The sequence below is a fragment of the Anopheles stephensi genome, chromosome 3 (genome assembly GCF_013141755.1).
Source record: "Anopheles stephensi strain Indian chromosome 3, UCI_ANSTEP_V1.0, whole genome shotgun sequence".
NCBI lineage: Eukaryota > Metazoa > Arthropoda > Insecta > Diptera > Culicidae > Anopheles > Anopheles stephensi.
The window spans coordinates 17,408,035-17,425,929 of record NC_050203.1 but is presented as its reverse complement, the minus strand read 5'-3'; the positions used below and the strand labels follow the sequence as shown (position 1 = coordinate 17,425,929).

The 17,895-nt window shown below is 44.3% G+C and overlaps 1 protein-coding gene across 8 annotated transcripts in view; it reads right to left on the bottom strand.

The window, feature by feature from the left end:
- Positions 1-17,895, bottom strand: part of LOC118513483 (AF4/FMR2 family member lilli-like) — a 132,668-nt gene that overhangs the window by 89,547 nt on the left and 25,226 nt on the right. For all 8 annotated transcript variants that reach the window (XM_036059297.1, XM_036059294.1, XM_036059302.1 and 5 more), the window contains exon 2: positions 4,768-5,431. In XM_036059297.1, coding sequence (XP_035915190.1) covers positions 4,768-5,011 — 244 coding nt within the window. In that variant the 5' untranslated portion in view covers positions 5,012-5,431. The remainder of the gene's footprint in view (positions 1-4,767; positions 5,432-17,895) is intronic.

Genomic DNA, 17,895 nt, shown 5'->3' with positions numbered 1-17,895 from the left:
ATCAATCAGGAGACACACATTGAAGCAGCCCGGAGGAAAAGTCCCTTCCGTATTTACTCATTGTGGACAGGTACGACTATCCAGTTAGTGGTATTTTAAGTCAAGGAATCCAGTAATCTCCATGTGTCCTTCTCCAGGATTCTTTAATAAAAATCGTATCATTAATACATCCCAAACAAACTTACACCTAATTTCAGGGCTTCTGTGTATGCACAAAGCACTAAGCATTAAATGGTAACCCTACATACACCTTTACTGTCCCATAAGCAGAGATGAAATCATCCATAATAAATGGACTATAAACGGACCCACCCACACACACAGTAAATGAAGGATATCAGCCGCCGTATCTCGTCTGACCGGCCCATCGGACTCGTTCGTTCGGAATCGAATAGCCTCTCAATAGCGAACCATCGACGTCGACGCCACCGCCAACATCGTTGCTGATTGATCCTTAGCGTCTTGCCCGGGGTGTCCTTTCCTCGCGCTTTCCAATCGCCCGCCCATACATCGAGACCATCCATTCATCGTGTTTTCCACGAACGAGTATGCTGAACCGTCTCTTCACGACGCTGGTAAGTGATCTCCCGCTGAGCAAAGAGATAAATGAGACGGAGCCACTACAACAGGCAAAAAAAAGATCAGTGTTTGTCCTTGCGAAGGTACGTCCAAACGGCAATAGCCCATGACGGACGCATAATAGCGGACGAATCTCAGCGCCACCCACCCACTAGGACTCCACCACTCGACCAACCAAATCAAAAGCTTTATTATGGTGGTGGCTCCCGCATACAATCATAATATGCTGTGATTGCCGACCGATTACTGGAACGAGATTTCCTTTTTGCTTGCCCCCTTATGGAGCTTTGATTTTTGGGGGCTCCGGGTTGAAACCCCCTCGAGAGAGAGTTCTTGGAAGCATACTCTTGGTGGCCAACAATATTACTCATCACTTGAAGCCGATATTAGCTTTACACCCGCGACGAAGTACTTTGGTACGTGGTCGCGACCGCGACGGGAGGAAAATCAATCGAATTACACTTCCTTTCCTGTACACGGAAACAAGCGGCCGCCGCTATATGCCGGGTTTTGTGCCGGCAAAGGAAAGTTAATTAACGAAGGCTAATTCCCGGCAGACGCACCGGGGCAGGACGCTAAGCCTTTGCTTTGCGTGTAGTGTACTGCGAGGTTATTGACTTATTGGTTAGATTTTCGGACACAATAAAACGAGCGTGATGTGGAAATTGTGTGCAATTGTTGGAAGACTTTTATAACATGTTTTCATACTAAAATCGATAAGAGCAGCGATGCAAGTCTCCATGGCCAGAACGCACCTGGAAACCTGGTCAGGTTCCTCCTAGTGAAGTTACCTCATTTATTCAGTATTGCAAACCATCAATTCTTGTCCATGTGAATCATTTGCAATTGAACTCGCACGCTTTTCAGAATATGCACTCATCATTGCAGCAACGGATGACTTGCGCCACACAAAATTCCCGACAAACAACTGCTGTCCGGAAACATCCATACCGTTCTGTCTGTTCGATAGAAAACTTCATCAAGTTGCATCAAGCACTTGCACGGCTGTGACCGTTTGCCCGAGAATTCCGAGAGAGCCGCAAACGACCGAAGCCACATTCAATTGAGTTGGAAAACATTACCATACACGATAAAAAAAAAACAACCGCACCGACCGAGTCAACGCATTACTGCTTCAACGCTATCATCATCATAAACGTAATGGGTTCTTAAAATAGAACCTTGCCGTAATTCCTTCACACGGTGGCACTTGTTTGGAGCCGAGTTGTGTCTCGGTGGTGGTTTTCATCAATTGCATTTCCATAGAAAACTTTTACATGCAGCTTCTGATTGGTAGCAATAAGTAATTTGGAAAGTGCAACTGAATTCAATGCAATGAAGTATTGAAAAGTTTTGAAATCTTTTAAGTTAAAAAGTCTAAACGTTCGACTTCACTTCAATTTTGATAAAATTTAGCATTCTTCCGCAAAACGAAAATTGCAATCGATAAGATGCATCGCCTTGGTAATATTTTATACAGCGAATATATCGCTGGGACACATGAATATAATAGAATACATCATCAAAGTTCAAAACACCATCGTCAACCGAACGTTGTAAACAACCGCTAACACGTTAAGTACATTCTTGTCCCAATTTCCAATACCGTGCCACAAACCGTCTGCGAATATTTACCAGTTCAATTAGTTTGGATTTTACATTTCGCACGCAACGTCACAATCTCGATCACGTTCCTATAATGTGTTGTTATAGGTCCGATACAAATCGCACACATGAGCCGGCAAACCAAATGAAGAAGGTGGTGGTGGTGTTTGCACATTTAACGTTGTGACGAGGCTAGGCCACACAATAGGCTGTCTAGGCGCGACGAGCATGTATTTCATCATTATGTAACAAACGTATTCTCAGGTGTCCCCAAGTGTTGCCTTCACCCCTTGGCACCTCTCGTATCACGTCGTCACAATCGCCCACCAGTCTCCTGGTGCATTCCGAAAAAAGGCCGCCAATACATTATTCGTTACGCATGATTAAGCTATGCGTCACGCGGCATTCGTCGTCGTTCTAGATGCGTGAACCGAAGCTGACGGAGTGGAACTTGTCAATCATCTGCCGGCCGATAGAGCAAGCCAAGGGACAGAGAGAGAGAGAGAGAGAGGGAGCTCGGGTGAGTACTTGTGTTTTATTTTCCGCAACGAAGATTTAATCTGTTTTCTGTACGATTGCCGGCCTTTTACGAGCTCAGATGCACTTAAGGGTCGTACGTAAATGGGAAGTAGTGGCGATGGATTGATTGAATGTTAATGGGTTGTCGTGTGGAAAAGGGAAAAATCTTCCATTTGCATGTTCACTTTATGTAAATCGTGTTATCCCTGTTACATGCTGAGTAAATGAATAAAATTTGCAAATTTGCAACAAGTTTTATAAAAGGTTCGCTTCATCGCCAATGCAGCTCTGTCCATAATAGCTTATAACTACATTATTTCGGTTTGCAAATGATAGCGTCAAAGTAATGGTGTTTCTTTATGTCATAGATAATCGAGGACTGGAATATGGCCCAAAAGCAAAAGCAAACTTGATTAGCACCCGAAAGAAGCACTACACATCAAGCCAGCACCGTTCAAAGTCAAGAACGTCCGCTTCTTATCTCGAGTGTGGCGCTTGGCGGTGTCGGCGATGTTGCGTAGCACACGACGAAAAAAATGTATACAGTAATCACATCAGATCGTTGAAATACAAATAAAAGATTTTTTTGGTGTATTCGTGAATGTTTCATTAGCGTCTTTCCTACTATGAGCTCCTAGTTCATACGTCCTAAATGTGTTAACCCAATTAGCATCGGATGGAGGACGTCATAAAGATTTCCTTTTGCAATTTTTTGGGGATATCATTTTGAATTGAGTTTGAATCCCGAAGTCAGATCTTCCGTCCAAATCGTGAAGAATAAAATAAACATTAATATTGGTATATACACTCCTAATTCCATGGCTGAAATGGATACTCGGCGGTGACAATCACCCAGAATGAGCTACTGACAAAGATGTCTCTTTGGCGATAAGGTTGTCGTCGATCCAAGAGACTCCGAACAGGTCTCACCAGAGACCGGTAGAGTATTCAGTGCAATACTCTTCATGATGACCTTCTCCAATCATTCTGTAGCCAAGACTGATCATCAAACTTTCAACTACTTCATCGAGAGTCAAGGTCGAAAACCAGTCCTTAGCTCCTAGCTAACTACCGACATTCTGGAAGGCGGACAATATTTTTTGGAAGGATGCCTCTTTAATGCACGATTCAAAGCACAGCTATCTTCATTCGATGCATTTTAATTGTCATTCTAAGATAGTCTATTTTTTATTGCATACGCTATTTAGATGCTTGAACGGATGTTAAAGCTTTTTAATACTACTCACACAAGGTGCACAATGAGTTTGTGTGTGTGCTTGTGTCTCGAAAACTGGTTGTTAGCAACATTAACACACCACATTGCATCATGCTTAAATCGATGATTGGTCCAACGCTGCAAACGGCACCTTCAACGGAATTTGTCGTAACACGATGCACCCGCCCGTCCGTCCGACCGTTCGTCATCCATTTCCTCTCTCGGCAGCGCATATTTGCACTTTTACTGCCTTGGGAACAATATTTCACAACCGATAATGAGCGGTAATGTTTACCTTTGCAGACAACCAGCCGCTGACTGACTGGCTGACTGGTTGGTACAAAAATGCCGGTGGAACAATCTGCAAAATCTTGTCCGTTGGCTAGCAAGATCTTGTGCATGTTACTTAAGATCGCACAGGAAATGATTACGCTGCAGATGATGTTTGCTGGGCACCGAGTGCGGCACCTGCCACCGATAATTGATACTAACCCATCCAACCGACAACCGAACGGAGATCGGTCGCTTGCGCAATTTAATGATTCTATACCGGAGGCGTTTTGCCTGGTTACGTTACTTTTGGTTTGCGATTTTTTTTGAATATTTCTTGCATGTAAGCGAGGTGCATGCAGAAGAGTGTACGGAACTTAAACACTATTTTGAAATATTGTTTTTTAACATATTTTGGGTAAAGCACTCTTAACGAATGGCGATTCAAGAATTGATTACTAAATAGCTACCGCGATAGACGATCGAGTTTCACCAATCACCTCAGATATTCCTAGTCCAAAAGTTGGTTAGGGCTTTCTCTATCTCTCTCTCTCTCTCTCTCTAACACTCTAACTTACCAATCACCGTACTGGCGGCGACCTCCTTGGCAACGTGTGCCGCGGCCGGGCTGACATGCAGAATGTCTGACAGCGACAGCGAGGACGCGATCAGCTGTCGCTTCTCCTCGAAGTTGAGCAGATCCATCGAGTTGCTGCGCTGCGGCGTCACCGTGATGGTGACCGATTTCTGCATCGTCAACACGCTCTGGTTGTAGTCGGTTGGTTGTGACTGCTTCACCAGCTCGCGCCCATTCAGCGACATGTTGCCGGCCGGATATCCTCCCAACAATCCTCCGCCGCCTCCGGCCAACGTCGAGCGTGGCTGGGCACAGGGACCGGTGCGAGGCGCAAGCTCCTCGTCACCCGAGTCCTGTGAATCGCCCGGTTGAGATCGAATGTTGACGCCGATTCCTTCGACAAATCCCACCCGTTCCAAAACTCCCGTTGCAGCGGGGCGTCGTTGAGATCGAACAAGCGCTTCTTCACTTGTAACACACTTGCGCCCTAGTAACGCGACCCCACTGACGGAGCATTCGTGTGCATCGGCGGCATCGAATGCTGTTCTACACTGTGCCCACAATAATATTTACACACACACACGCGCGCGCACACACACACACTTAATACAGAGATTTCACGTTTGCAACTCGACACCAACACTGATTGGGTTTTCCGAATGGAACTGAAGGATGGAAAGTAACATTCAATAAACACGAGATTCCACCGTGAGCCGAAAGCAATAAATCACAACCTAGATTCTCCAGTTTTGCACCATTGCACAGGAAGTGTCTACTGATTTTGTGCACACCCCGTTTGGAGGGTGCAATAATGAGTGCGCACGTGTTACTTGTCTAATGCACACCTCCCACTTGCCTGTTATCTTGAACTACAAACATATGGGAAAAGATAGCAAACGCTTTTTCAAAGATGCTTCTATATAGCCACACAAAAACACACTTTGAAGTTCCCATTCCAACACAGCGATATAAGACTTCGTGTCTACCCTATCGTAATCGTTTGAATCTGATTGCAAATTATAGTGCTACCAGCTCCTAATCGTCGAACATTCATGGTCAGTACGATACTAATAACTTGCAATCATATTTTAGCATTAAAATGGTCCATACGGTGCGGCATATTGGCCTTTATGTGGCCAACTCTCTCTGGCAAGAAAGCGAAGCAACCGCACACCATGGGTGTGGTTCAAATTGCGTACGAAAAACGTTGCACCGACGTACAACGACGATTTGGGTCGCTGAAGACGATGCTTGTCGGGTTTGGTTTTTTGACCAGGACGTTGCTCTTATTTTAGGAGAAGCGTATCACCTCAAACATTGTGTGCAAGAGCAAAATGAAGAACGGGTGGGTGTGTGCGAGCAAGCGGCGGATGGTGGATGATTTCCGGTAGTTTTATTCCTTTTTTTTCTTGTTGCTCCCTCCCATGGTAAAGGAAGTGCGGTGCGCGAAGAACACACACACACACATATTATAGCGCACGTTACCATTTGGCGAGAGTTTTTCCACCCGTCTAACGAACGGACATTAGTGCGCGCGAGATGACGGCTACGGTGGCGGTAGCGCCGTAGCTGCAATTTAGCGATGTTGTTGGTGGTTTCACTTTCAATTTTCTTCCTAGCATTGCGCACCGTAAACCCGCCGTACAGCTTCCCTGATCATAATGTAGCATAATTTTCCTTTCAGGTATGTGTGTGCTGACGGTTTTTTTTTTCCTTTTATCGGCGTCGGTGTATATTTTCCCAGACCGTTTTTATCGCTCTCTCTCGTGGGACACTCATGGATCGAGGGGTCTTTATTTACGACTGCAAACACGAGGGATCGATTGAACTGTGGGCAGACGCTGTTTTTTTTGCTTCACATGTTTTACTGCTTCCCTTCTCTCCTGACTCTCTTCCTTCTCCGTGTTTCCGCGGTCGTTTGTCAGCTGACCAGGTACGGCTGTGTGAATCTCGGAAGAAAACCTGTACGCTTGTGCAAGTGGTAATGCCGGTTTTTGTTTTTTTTTCTGTTTCCTTTCTCTTCTTCTAAGCCCCATCGGATATTAGGCGCCATGCGGTAGCGTATAAATCAAATCGGGAAAGTGCCACCGATCGCAGAAAATAGCTGACAAATTACTAGCGATTGTAGAGGCGTCTGTAGTGCCGCGTCTTTTTTGGCCTCTTTTTTGTTAGCGTTATCATCCTTCGCTTATGAGATGTGTGTGCAAGAGTGGCATATCGAGCCTTCGAAAATCCTAAAAAGAAAAAGCAAAAAAACAATATTAGTAAAACATTATAATTAAATAGTAAATATGAATACGAATTTATTTTATATAATTTTTTTAAATATTTCTAACAACCCTCGGGAAATTTTGCTCCCATTTTCACATTACCCAGCAAATTAAAAACACCAGCTACAACCTTGAGTCGAATTTTATTCGATCATCATTGCAATGTTAATGTGTCTGGCCAACCTCGGGGGTCCCCCACCAGCAAACATCATCACTTCACGGTTTAATAGATCTGCAAACAAATTTGCACATCTTCGCTCAAACCGAACGAGCAAACAAAAAGAACCCAAACCAAAACCTTTCATAAAAGCAATCCTATTGTTTACCTTTATGTTAACCCACGCACCACACCAGGGAAGCGGATCCTTTATCCATCCCAATCGTGTTGTGTATTATGTTTTACGCATTATCCAACACAACGGTTAGAAAATCTTTTCTCCATTATATAGCGCACATTCCGAGCCGCTGAGGTGGCGATGAACGAGGCGAGATGGGCTTAACGGGCGCATTATTAAAATGTCGTTTGCGCTTTTGCTTGGTAAGCTTGCTACTCTCTCGGTCCTAAATTTTCTTTCCTTTTTTCCTGTGCGCTAACGGCACGCTAATGGTTGGCAGTTTAAAGGACCGACAGCGGCTATCGTTTTTGATTATCTATAACCTCTTTTTATCCCTGCACACTGTATCACTGGAATCAGGCTGGAGCTTTTGTTGAAATAAAGGTATTAATATATAATCGTTTGGTTGAGGCATGATGCAGAAGAACAGTGCCTGGCTTTATGGCATAAGATATTATTTAGATTTTTTTTGTAGTCAATTAACATTGCCTTTGTCAATTAATTGCTAAAGTTAAGTTAGGTTTTCAGTGTTGAATTTTATTACTCCATGCCTTCTTTACAATCTAACTTATTTCCCACAATATTAAAACTTATCTCGCCATATGCCACAAGAAGCTTGACCAATAAGGCTCGCTATCGTACCAGCGTCAGCTGTGCTCTACTATTCCGTTGCCATCAATAACATGGAATTAAAGATGACTGAATCGAGACTATCTTTTTCTTGGCTTCCCGCTTATCACAACAGAATAAAGACAAACCGGCCATCATGGGTGACATAAAACTGTGCGCTCTAGTGCTATAGATAAATGTCCTCTGTAACGAAAGGAGCAGCCCTAAAGTTGTCACTATCTTGCCGAGAGCATCATCCCATTCGTCAGCCGTATCTTTGTCGATGAGGACTGGCGGAGACCCAGAACAGAAAATTGATTATATAGCTTGATGGTTGGTAAGCATCAGATAACTGAAAACTTTACCTTTTTATGTCTGGTGTTTGCACTTGGCAACTGTTCGTTCTATACTTAGCTAGCTAGTGGCTAGTGCTTCCCGCATAACTAGTCTACTGGAAGCCAATGAAGTTGTCTAGCCATCAGAACAGAGTGGAGAGACTGAAACGTCTTTGCACCTGAAGATTGTGCACATCAAGAATTAAAAGGCTTTACTGTTCCAGGAAAAATATCTCCATTGCCACAGCATCCTTCGAACACGCCTTGGTGTGTGTTTTGTTTCGAAGGATGGAACCGCTTTTTGGCACCAGTCCACCGCTTACAGTTGAGCAGATTTTGATGGAAGACAATTTGTGATGGATTATATTGAGCATTGCTATCTCCAACGTTTAATTGCAGCCCATTATCCAACCAACCGATACCAACGGAACCCATTGCAGACGGTAGCACTAATCTCAACCGAGCATCTGTCGTTGGCTGTAGTTCAACGCAAACCATACACCATACCACTGCTGTGCAGACCGGAATAAACTTCAACAATACTGAAAGATAAAAGATTATTTTCAGAACAATCCATCGAGGCGGGGAATCGGTGCTCCAGCGCTTCCCAAGTTCAGAAGAATTACAGATGAACTGTCTGCATCTGGGAACCCTATTTTACGCGAAAATTCAGATGCTTTCCTTGCTTTCCGAACATAGCAGGAAATTCTTGGAACGAAGGGAACTTCCCTCACACCGAAATGAGTGCATTTTTGATATGTATAGGACGACGTGCCCGTGAAAATCGAGAGAAAAAGCTTGTGCGAAGAGGGTTGGGGTCCCGCGTACAATGCTGATATTAATTGAATTATTCATAAATCGTTCGTTCGGTGAAGTTGACGCCGGCGAAGACAGCGCGCTTCAGCCACTCTTCAACGAGCTGGAAAATTAACCTTAATAAGATGAAGTAATGCGATAGCGGAAAATCACATCTACCGTCTCGCGCGCGTATTGAGCTGCTACTGTACTCTACAAATGCTGTGTTTGTTCACTCAGCAAATGAATTGAATCTGAGTGGCTATTGGAAGTCTCATTAGAACTTAACATTTTACTCTAAAAATAGGTGAAAGAATATTGTTAGAAAAACAATATCAGGAAAAGTAATCGATACTTAGTAAAACTACTTGCGGAGCTTGAGTTCTTTACTCACAATTTTGTAATTGAAAAGGTTTTTAGATAGTTATAAGAAAAAAATTCTACTGTGAACTCTTGCTGACATATCTGATTTATAATCTCAGGAAGAAACTTCACTCCAGGCCACACAGCAACAGAGCACTGGGGGCTAGCTGATGAAATCTATTGATCTACATTAATTTCCCCAAGTTCGTGCTGAGTGGTAATTGCAAACGAAAAACAAAGCGCACATAAAACTGACCAGATAAAACCAGAACAGTCTGCTCCCAGGGTGCCAAAAACCAATTCATCTCCACATCCCTGTTGGACATTGAATTGTTACCCGATTAGAAACTGGTAGGGAGAGGCTACTTTTCCAATTGGTTGTCTCTGGTAGCCCCATATCAAACCGTCAGGGATGACACCAACAGATCGAGAAATAAAAGCAACAGGACTCCAACTCAACAGGAGTGTGTGGTCCGGCGCGCGCGCGCGCTCTTACACTTCTCGGAAACCTTCTGGAGCAAATGTCACCTCCGGAAGCGTAATAAATGACGGATACCCGTCCAGCCTGCCTGGTGGACAAAATACTTCGTCCGTAACCTACCGACCATTCGACCGTGACGGATGGTCAAATGGAACGAGATAAAATCGCACTCAGTGGCCGGCGACGGCTTTCCCAGCTAAGGAAGCGTCCCGAATTTCCCTAACCATGTCAAACGATGGTTAAATCATTTAAATCCACCGACAGCTCTTTATTCATTTCGGCACCGGAATTGAATTGGATTTTCATGAAAAATGGCACATTCCTGTCTGTCCCGTCGAGTAAAAGATCAGCGAAGAGTAAAAGCATTATTCCAAGCCCAGCACCACCACCAACCCGAACCAAGGTGACTTGGCTGAGGTAACGCAGTGTGGTGGTTTGAATTTAAATTTGGTTTGCCAACGACGGAAAGGGCATGCTTCGAATGGGCGTATTTCCTTACTTTGTTTGTGTGTTTGTTTTGTAGCCTCCGGAAAATAAATCTCCTAATGACGCTGTCTCTTGCTTGTCACAATGGATGATGGCTTTGTTTAGGCATTTTTCATACTTTTTTTTTTTGTTATCTGTGGGTGGAATCTGTAATATATCAATATATTGCCAGGTCTTCTTAATGGCTCCATCAACAGAATATTTTTAGATTTGATTTTACAAAAAGTGATTATCTTGCGTATTAAGGTCTGAAGCTTCTGGCTTTCTTGACTAAATTTTACTTTATAGCTGGATAGTCAGTTAAGGGTACTGAGAGATGGTCCGGCTGTCTGTTCCTGCTGACCATCCCACTGTTCCTGCTGTGATGATGCGAGATGACTGTTCCTGCTGTTGGAAGTCTCGGCAACTGCACTGAATCTATTTCATAAGTATTACTTGAATATACAAGCATTATCGAATGTCAGCTTTTAACTCTAACAAATATAATCCATTTGAGTTCTGCAGACCATCTGCTGCAGATATTCAAACACAACCATCCCACTTAGATCAAACGAAGTGTATTAAACGCTCGAGAAGATTACTGTGAAGACGGACAAATACATCGCAATGCCACAAACCAGGGAAACCTTCGTGACGCGTTTCACTCTCAACCATATTCGCGCAGGAGAAGAAAGGAAAAAAGACTCATGCTTCAACCCAGCAGTTGGCAGCAACTGCAACAGTGAGCATGCACGAATCGAACCAGCGCCATGTACTATGCTTGGTTGGTTAACATATGCAACCAGCTTCTGTGTTGACCTTACCGACCGACCAGCCAGCCAGCCAAGAGATATGTTTCTGCGATGGGAAATTTTTATGCACAAATGAAAAGCCACAGCCCGCAGGAGAAAGCCCGACTAAAGCAGGGCAAAGGAGACAGGCGGTCATGACGGTGGCGAGAAGAAACCCCTGCCTGTGCACTGCAGCAGAATATGCGTTTTTCCCTGCCCATGTGTATGAGTGAAGAGCGTGGTGAAGAATTGTTGTTGGGCGCAGAAAGAAAACAACGTACGGAAAATTGCTCCAATACGTAGTACCGCACCCGGACACTCTGGAAGCCGACTTTTTCACTTCATGAAGCACCAACGCACCGGGCGAAAAAGAAAAGACCGATGGAATGCAAACGCTAGGAATCGAAAACAAACCGTGCGAAACGACCAACACTGCCACAAAATCGCCCAGCACCGTCCAACCACCAACACCAACACCCCAATACCTTTGCCCGCGAAAGAAAACGCAATAAAGCATGCCTTTAATAATTCAATCCGCTTCGTACGGTGTACGGCCGTCGTTGGGTGCTGCTGTTGATAAAAAAAAATGGCGTAGTGGTGGTGCTGAACTTCGCGTAACTCTGTGCCTTGTGGGATGTTGCTTTTCTTTTAACACATGCATAAATTAAATGCATAATGAACTGCGCGCACACACACACACTAGGAATGGCCGGCAGCAGTACACAATGAAAAACCTACCACCAACCAGAAGAAAATATGACGTCCGACGGTGTTCGTGGGTCCGGGACGGCAGATCCATTACTGCAAAGCCACCTACGGGCACCCACGAACAAACCAGCACACGTGTATTCGCCTCCATACACAACCAACACTCGGCCAAAGTTCAGCAAACCATTCTTTTCTCACTCATTTAACGAGGGGAGGGTTTTCGTGGACAACATCCAGCCCCCCAGGAATTTTAGACAAATTTTCCGACCGTTGGAAAAAGAGGGGAAACCGACCCGACCGAAACAGCAACAACTCAGGATTGAAACTGATGTCAGATATAGTCCACCTGGTCAGTGAGAGACACGCTCAAGATCAAGTTCAAATGAGTGGCGATCGGGAACATGTGAAATTTGCAATATTCTGAAAATAGCTCCTTTCGGAGGTATTTGAGCAGAAAATAGGATTACCCAGGTCTCTGCTTTAAGATTAAGAATCAGCCTAACGTGCTGTGGGCGGTCCAGTGGTAAGACCGGGGTTCAAATCCCATCAGAAACTTCTACCATAGAACGATCTGAACTATCCAACTATCCAATATCAATAAGTCTAGTAAGCGATTACATGATCTGAATAACCTAGAAGGTCGTTGAACTATGAAAAAGATCTAGGGGGCCAAACCTTGACAGCTAGAAAGAGAAAAAAGCCTGCTGATATAGCTCTTTTGAGCAGAAAAAAAAACATTCATCACTTCTCAGAGCTGCACATACATTAGCTTTTATCCTTCGTTCTTGCCTCCCATGTGCTAAACCGGGGACGGCTAAACATAATTTTCACGAGAAAACTCGTGTCTTACAAAAACAGCATACGCATCATCCCATCGCCCATCCGAAGGGTGCTACAACAACATAATTGTTACTTATGAGCGCACGGCCAGAAGCTACCAGCGATCTCCCAGAGAAAACACTCCGGATAGTCTTTGGATCAACATTTGCGCGATTACGCTTCAGCGAATTTCCGAGCAACCCGCCACTCTCGCCTAGGGCGATTTTTCTACATTTATTATGCACATATTTAACGTGATACTACTACTACACGGACGCTCTGTGTGCTACGACGGTTTTGGGGCGAAAACCAACAAATGCCTCAATCACCCGGGCGGGCGTGTGGGTCCGTTTTAACAGATGGCTTTTTGGGTAAGTAGATACAAGTTATAATTGAAAGAAAATATCTGAAACATTTTGTGTGAAAGGTTTTTTTTGGGGTTAATTCTGCAACATTCCATAGTCTTTGTGAATGAGGTTGAGATATTAACTTTGCTACATCGACTGTCCAAAAATCGGATCTTATTGCCTGTATTTCCTATTTATATGTATTGCCCGACATTGGTCAAAGTTTGACGCCCAGCTTAATGTCTCAATCATATGAACCCATGAAGGCACATCTTCTTGAAGGAACATTCCACTGTGACATAGGCGAGCACACACGCTCACCTTCACAACTTCTCATGGCTGTATCACAGCTAGACAAAGTTTGCTTGTAATTCTACTTTTAACTAATTGACCTTACCTGCCCCAACAACCTGGGTGGGGCACATGGGCAAACAATAGACCCGGATCCTGGTACCGGTGAGAGAGCATAACCACTCACCATACCAACCTTACCAACCAAGACCACCACGACAGACAAGCAGGCACGACGAGGCGTGAATGAATTTTTAATTGGTTATTAAAAGGGTTTGCAAAATGAATGGTGTTGGTGTTCATCATCTGGGATAGCGCTCCACTAAACCGGAGGACCCACAACAACCACTATGATTTATGTAAAATGTGTTGCAAAACAGATTTTTCTATCGTGTAGCTAGAGGCGTTACAGCAAATTAAAATCATGCTCAGGAAGACTATATTTCTATACAGATTTTAAATGAAACTAGATCAATAAATTGAAGTAAAAAATTCTAACACATCTTAAAGTACAATCAAGTTTAATGTCACTAAAATTTCTTAAAACCGTATCGAAATGTTGCAGCCTCGCCACGCGACTCATCTTAATTCGAGGCGACACATGACCCCTAAGGCACCAACAGCATAGCCCGCTTCGCCACCGAATGCGCCCAACCGTAATGGGTGCGACATTGCGAAATGTCACGCTAATTGTAGTTTATTGCAACAAATTACCGTCGATAAACTGGCCGGCGAGATGCTGCCGACAAATCCGACCAAACGATCTCGGACAGTTTTCTTACTTGGCGGCGATTGCTGTCCTCCCGGTCCTGGTTGGTTCCCTACTGTATGTAGTGTTTCCCGAACTTCACGAAACGTTTCGGTCGCTCGAGTATGGCCACCAACTTTTGGCCGATGACAGCGAAGCAGCAAAGTTGGCAATATAATTCGCCGACAGCAGTGCTCTACTAATTGGTCGAAGAATTTTCATTTCCTTCACACCAAAACACTAGCTGTACCGTCGTGGGGAATACAGTTCTGGCTTTTCAAACACCAAAAGACCACCAGATCTCATTCTGTCTCTTTGGAACACAATCTCTTTAACGAAAATGGTCAATTCATCAGCTCTGAGGCTTTTAGTGTCGGAAAATTTGCAAACCGTGCCTTGGGTGACACAATCCGTCACGCCACGATCAAACCAAATGATGCCACTGCTCTCTCGGCTAATCGAGTCTAATTGATGCCGCGGACCCATGGTGCGCCTTGCGGACAGAGTTCGATAGGCGACAAGCGTCGTCGCTTTTAACCACCGACTGTCGTTAACGGTGCCGCCTTCTTCCTCGGGCTGCCAAAGTGCGAGTTTATGTGAGACATAATTTTAACATCCGGCATCGACTGTGGAGACATCAATGCTGACTCCATCAGCTCCCATCCTTTCTCCTGCTTCTACTGCAAAATCACCTTCATCTTCGTTTCGACACAAGTCGCGTGCCCGATGAGTGGTCTCATTTGATCAGCAGTTTCACGTTGACGTGGGCTACAAGAGCAGTAGTTGCTGGTGGCGTTGGTGGCCAGGGCGTGCGGCGTAACTCACTTGCCGAATGAAATAACTTCGTTAAGCCCATAAATTCTGTCGTCACAAAAAAAAACGAAAGGAAACGAAAGAACGAACAATTGTACACAACGAGCAATGAAAAGGGACTTCTCGGCACTTCTTACTGACGACTTACTTTATATGATTTTATGTTCCTGGGCATGTGGTGTGTATGTTCTCCACTACGATTAGCGGAACGTTCTAAACGCACGTTTCGAAGCAGCCACGTTTCGTGACGGAGTGGAATTAGAGAGTAATGACTCAATATGTAAGAGACACTCTGGAAAGGGAACTGAGCCCCACAAATAGCTCAAATACATTATCTGCTTGAAGAATAAATTATTTAAGAATTGTGAAGCTTTTATTTTAACAACCAAAACGCCTCACCTCATAATTTTAAACACAGCCTTTAATACTAGGAAAGCATAAAACCATAAACAAACGAAGGTCACACACGTATACCCTTTTTGCTCATCTTTCAGCGGTTGCAGCAAATAAAAGGTTTCTCAGTAAAAAAAAAGAACAACACCACTGTGCTTCACATCCCCTTTTGCTGGGAAAAGTGAACACACGACGGAGAAAAGGACTAAATGGATAAAGGACCACAAAGCTGGCTGGCTGGCTGGCGTTGTAGCTTACCTTGAGAGAACAACATCCTGATGAGTTTCCTTTACCTCTCGCGTGTATCCTGCCTTTAATTTTGCTTTCATGAACCCATCCAACGAGAAACAGAAGACAACACACAAGCTCCGGGGATGAAGAACAAGGCTACACAATCAGGCTTGCTTTACCCTGCTGGCTCCCCGCCCCAAAAGCGCCCTCCTGTGCGTTGTGGGTGAATGTTTTAACCGTTCCCACACGCCAAAAGTAACGAGAGGCTCGTTGTTGCACAGAACGACACTTGATGCCATCATTTGCCGTCTCAGAACACACGGTGTGGTGGTGCCGAGATTTATGTTCAACGCGGTGTGATTTGCTCACTTGCCACTACTACTACGCCGTGTGTATCTAGACACACACACACACCCTTGGGGAGGCACGCAAGGATATGTCTCATCCAAAGGCTTGGGTTGATATCAGAGACCGGAGATTACCCATAGTCTCCTTCCGTCAGTCACCCCGCACGTCACAGGACGGTGGTTAGAGTTTCACGTGTTCGCATCATCAATCTAGCGCTCGCTTCCAAGACTCATGGGATAAGAACAAAACAAAATGTATGTACAAACCCCGCGTAACTACAAGCCCATGAAAGTAAGGATGTCGTCAGCACAGATGGGTGACAGAAATTGTTCACTTCCCTTTCGGACGCACGCGGGCCCAGGTCCCAACAGCACAGGAAATAAAATGCTATACAACAACGAAAGATAGATGCTTTGCATGTTTTTGTGCTATGCAATCCCTCCTACCAAAAGAGTCGACGACTCTCTAGAGAAGATGAACCAACCGCGCGTTCATCAAACGTTTTTAGTACCACGCCACTCAACAGAGCAGGTTATGGATGTGAACAAGGGGCAACCAGGAGACATAACGATACACGATGGACGAATGTGTGCAAGGATCTGTTGTTAAGGGTTTGACGGCAGAAAAAAAAGGCGCACTCGTGTCCTTAAGAACAGGATGAAAACGTAGCTCCAAACGAGGTGTTAATGAATACAGTATGAAATACTGTGAAACACATAATAGCCTCACATTATTGGGCACCAAAAAATATATATTGGGGATGGGAAAAAACTGCCCAAATGTATGCAATTTTATAAATTAATCAATGACGTTCTTCAGCTGGTTCAAACGGAGCACTTTTGAATAAGGGTGATAATCCCAATATTCATTACCGTGTGAAGCATCGCCGATACTCCAATTATAATAAAACGGCACGGTAAATCCCTTTTTCCAATCAATTGAGATCGGAAACTACGCTTTATAATGCATCGAAATTATCCCTCTTACGATAATCTGTGGCAAAGTAAATTTCACCACCATCATGAGCGCTCATTCACTCAGGTAAACGGCACCGGGAGAGCTGTATCACATTTCACATAGGTTTAATGCGAACTGAAAACGCCCAAAAACAAAACACTGTGGAGTCTCGCTCCCAGCATCATTTATCTTATTGACAGTACCAGAGTATCGATTGGAAATTGGTACACTCGCTTTTCATTTCCTGCTCGTTTTCTTCACATTCGTGATAGAAAAAAAGGTAAATATAAATTTCCTGAAACGAACAGACCAAGGAAAAAAGGAAAATCTCGATACAATGTCTCTTGATAAGTAGCATTAGCTCCCGAGTTCTACCGACAGGATCGGTTAATCATTCTAAAGGGAACGCAACTTTTTGCAAGTTTTCTCAACAACTCGTCACAGTTAATCAGTCATCATATTCGCCTGATGTATTGGGTTCGTGGACATAAAAGGAAGCGCCTTCACCGCAACCTTCACCGCGAACTCATTTGTCAGAGCAAACAAACCGAAAAGCTCGCCTTGGTTTTTTTCCCCCCTGCAGATCTGATGGTTCTGTGTAAATGTTCCTTCTACTACACCTCTTTGCGAGCAGAACTTCTGATAAAGTAAGTTTCGTTAAGGGAATAAAATGAATAGCCGTAAAACCGGAAAATGGGAAAGCGAAAATGCGAGAGAGCAATGAGAAAGTGAGGGAGCGTTGGGAGCACCCATTTTTCAAGATCCCGGAACACAAGATCTCGAATCACGAATCCCAGATCCCGGATTTCAGGTCCAGTTTCCAGCTCCTAAGATTTAGGTCCAGATGGTAAAAAAGTGAGGAGTTTCAAATCAATGCGAGTTCTACCGTCTTTCTGGTAGCAACTACGGTCAGTTCTAGTGGAAAAGCTGGTAATTTTCCCACCGATTGCAAGAAAAAAAAACACACAACGATGTGCTCGCGAATGAAAATCAGCGAAGGAAGAAACGAACTCCCACCGAACCCTTGGTC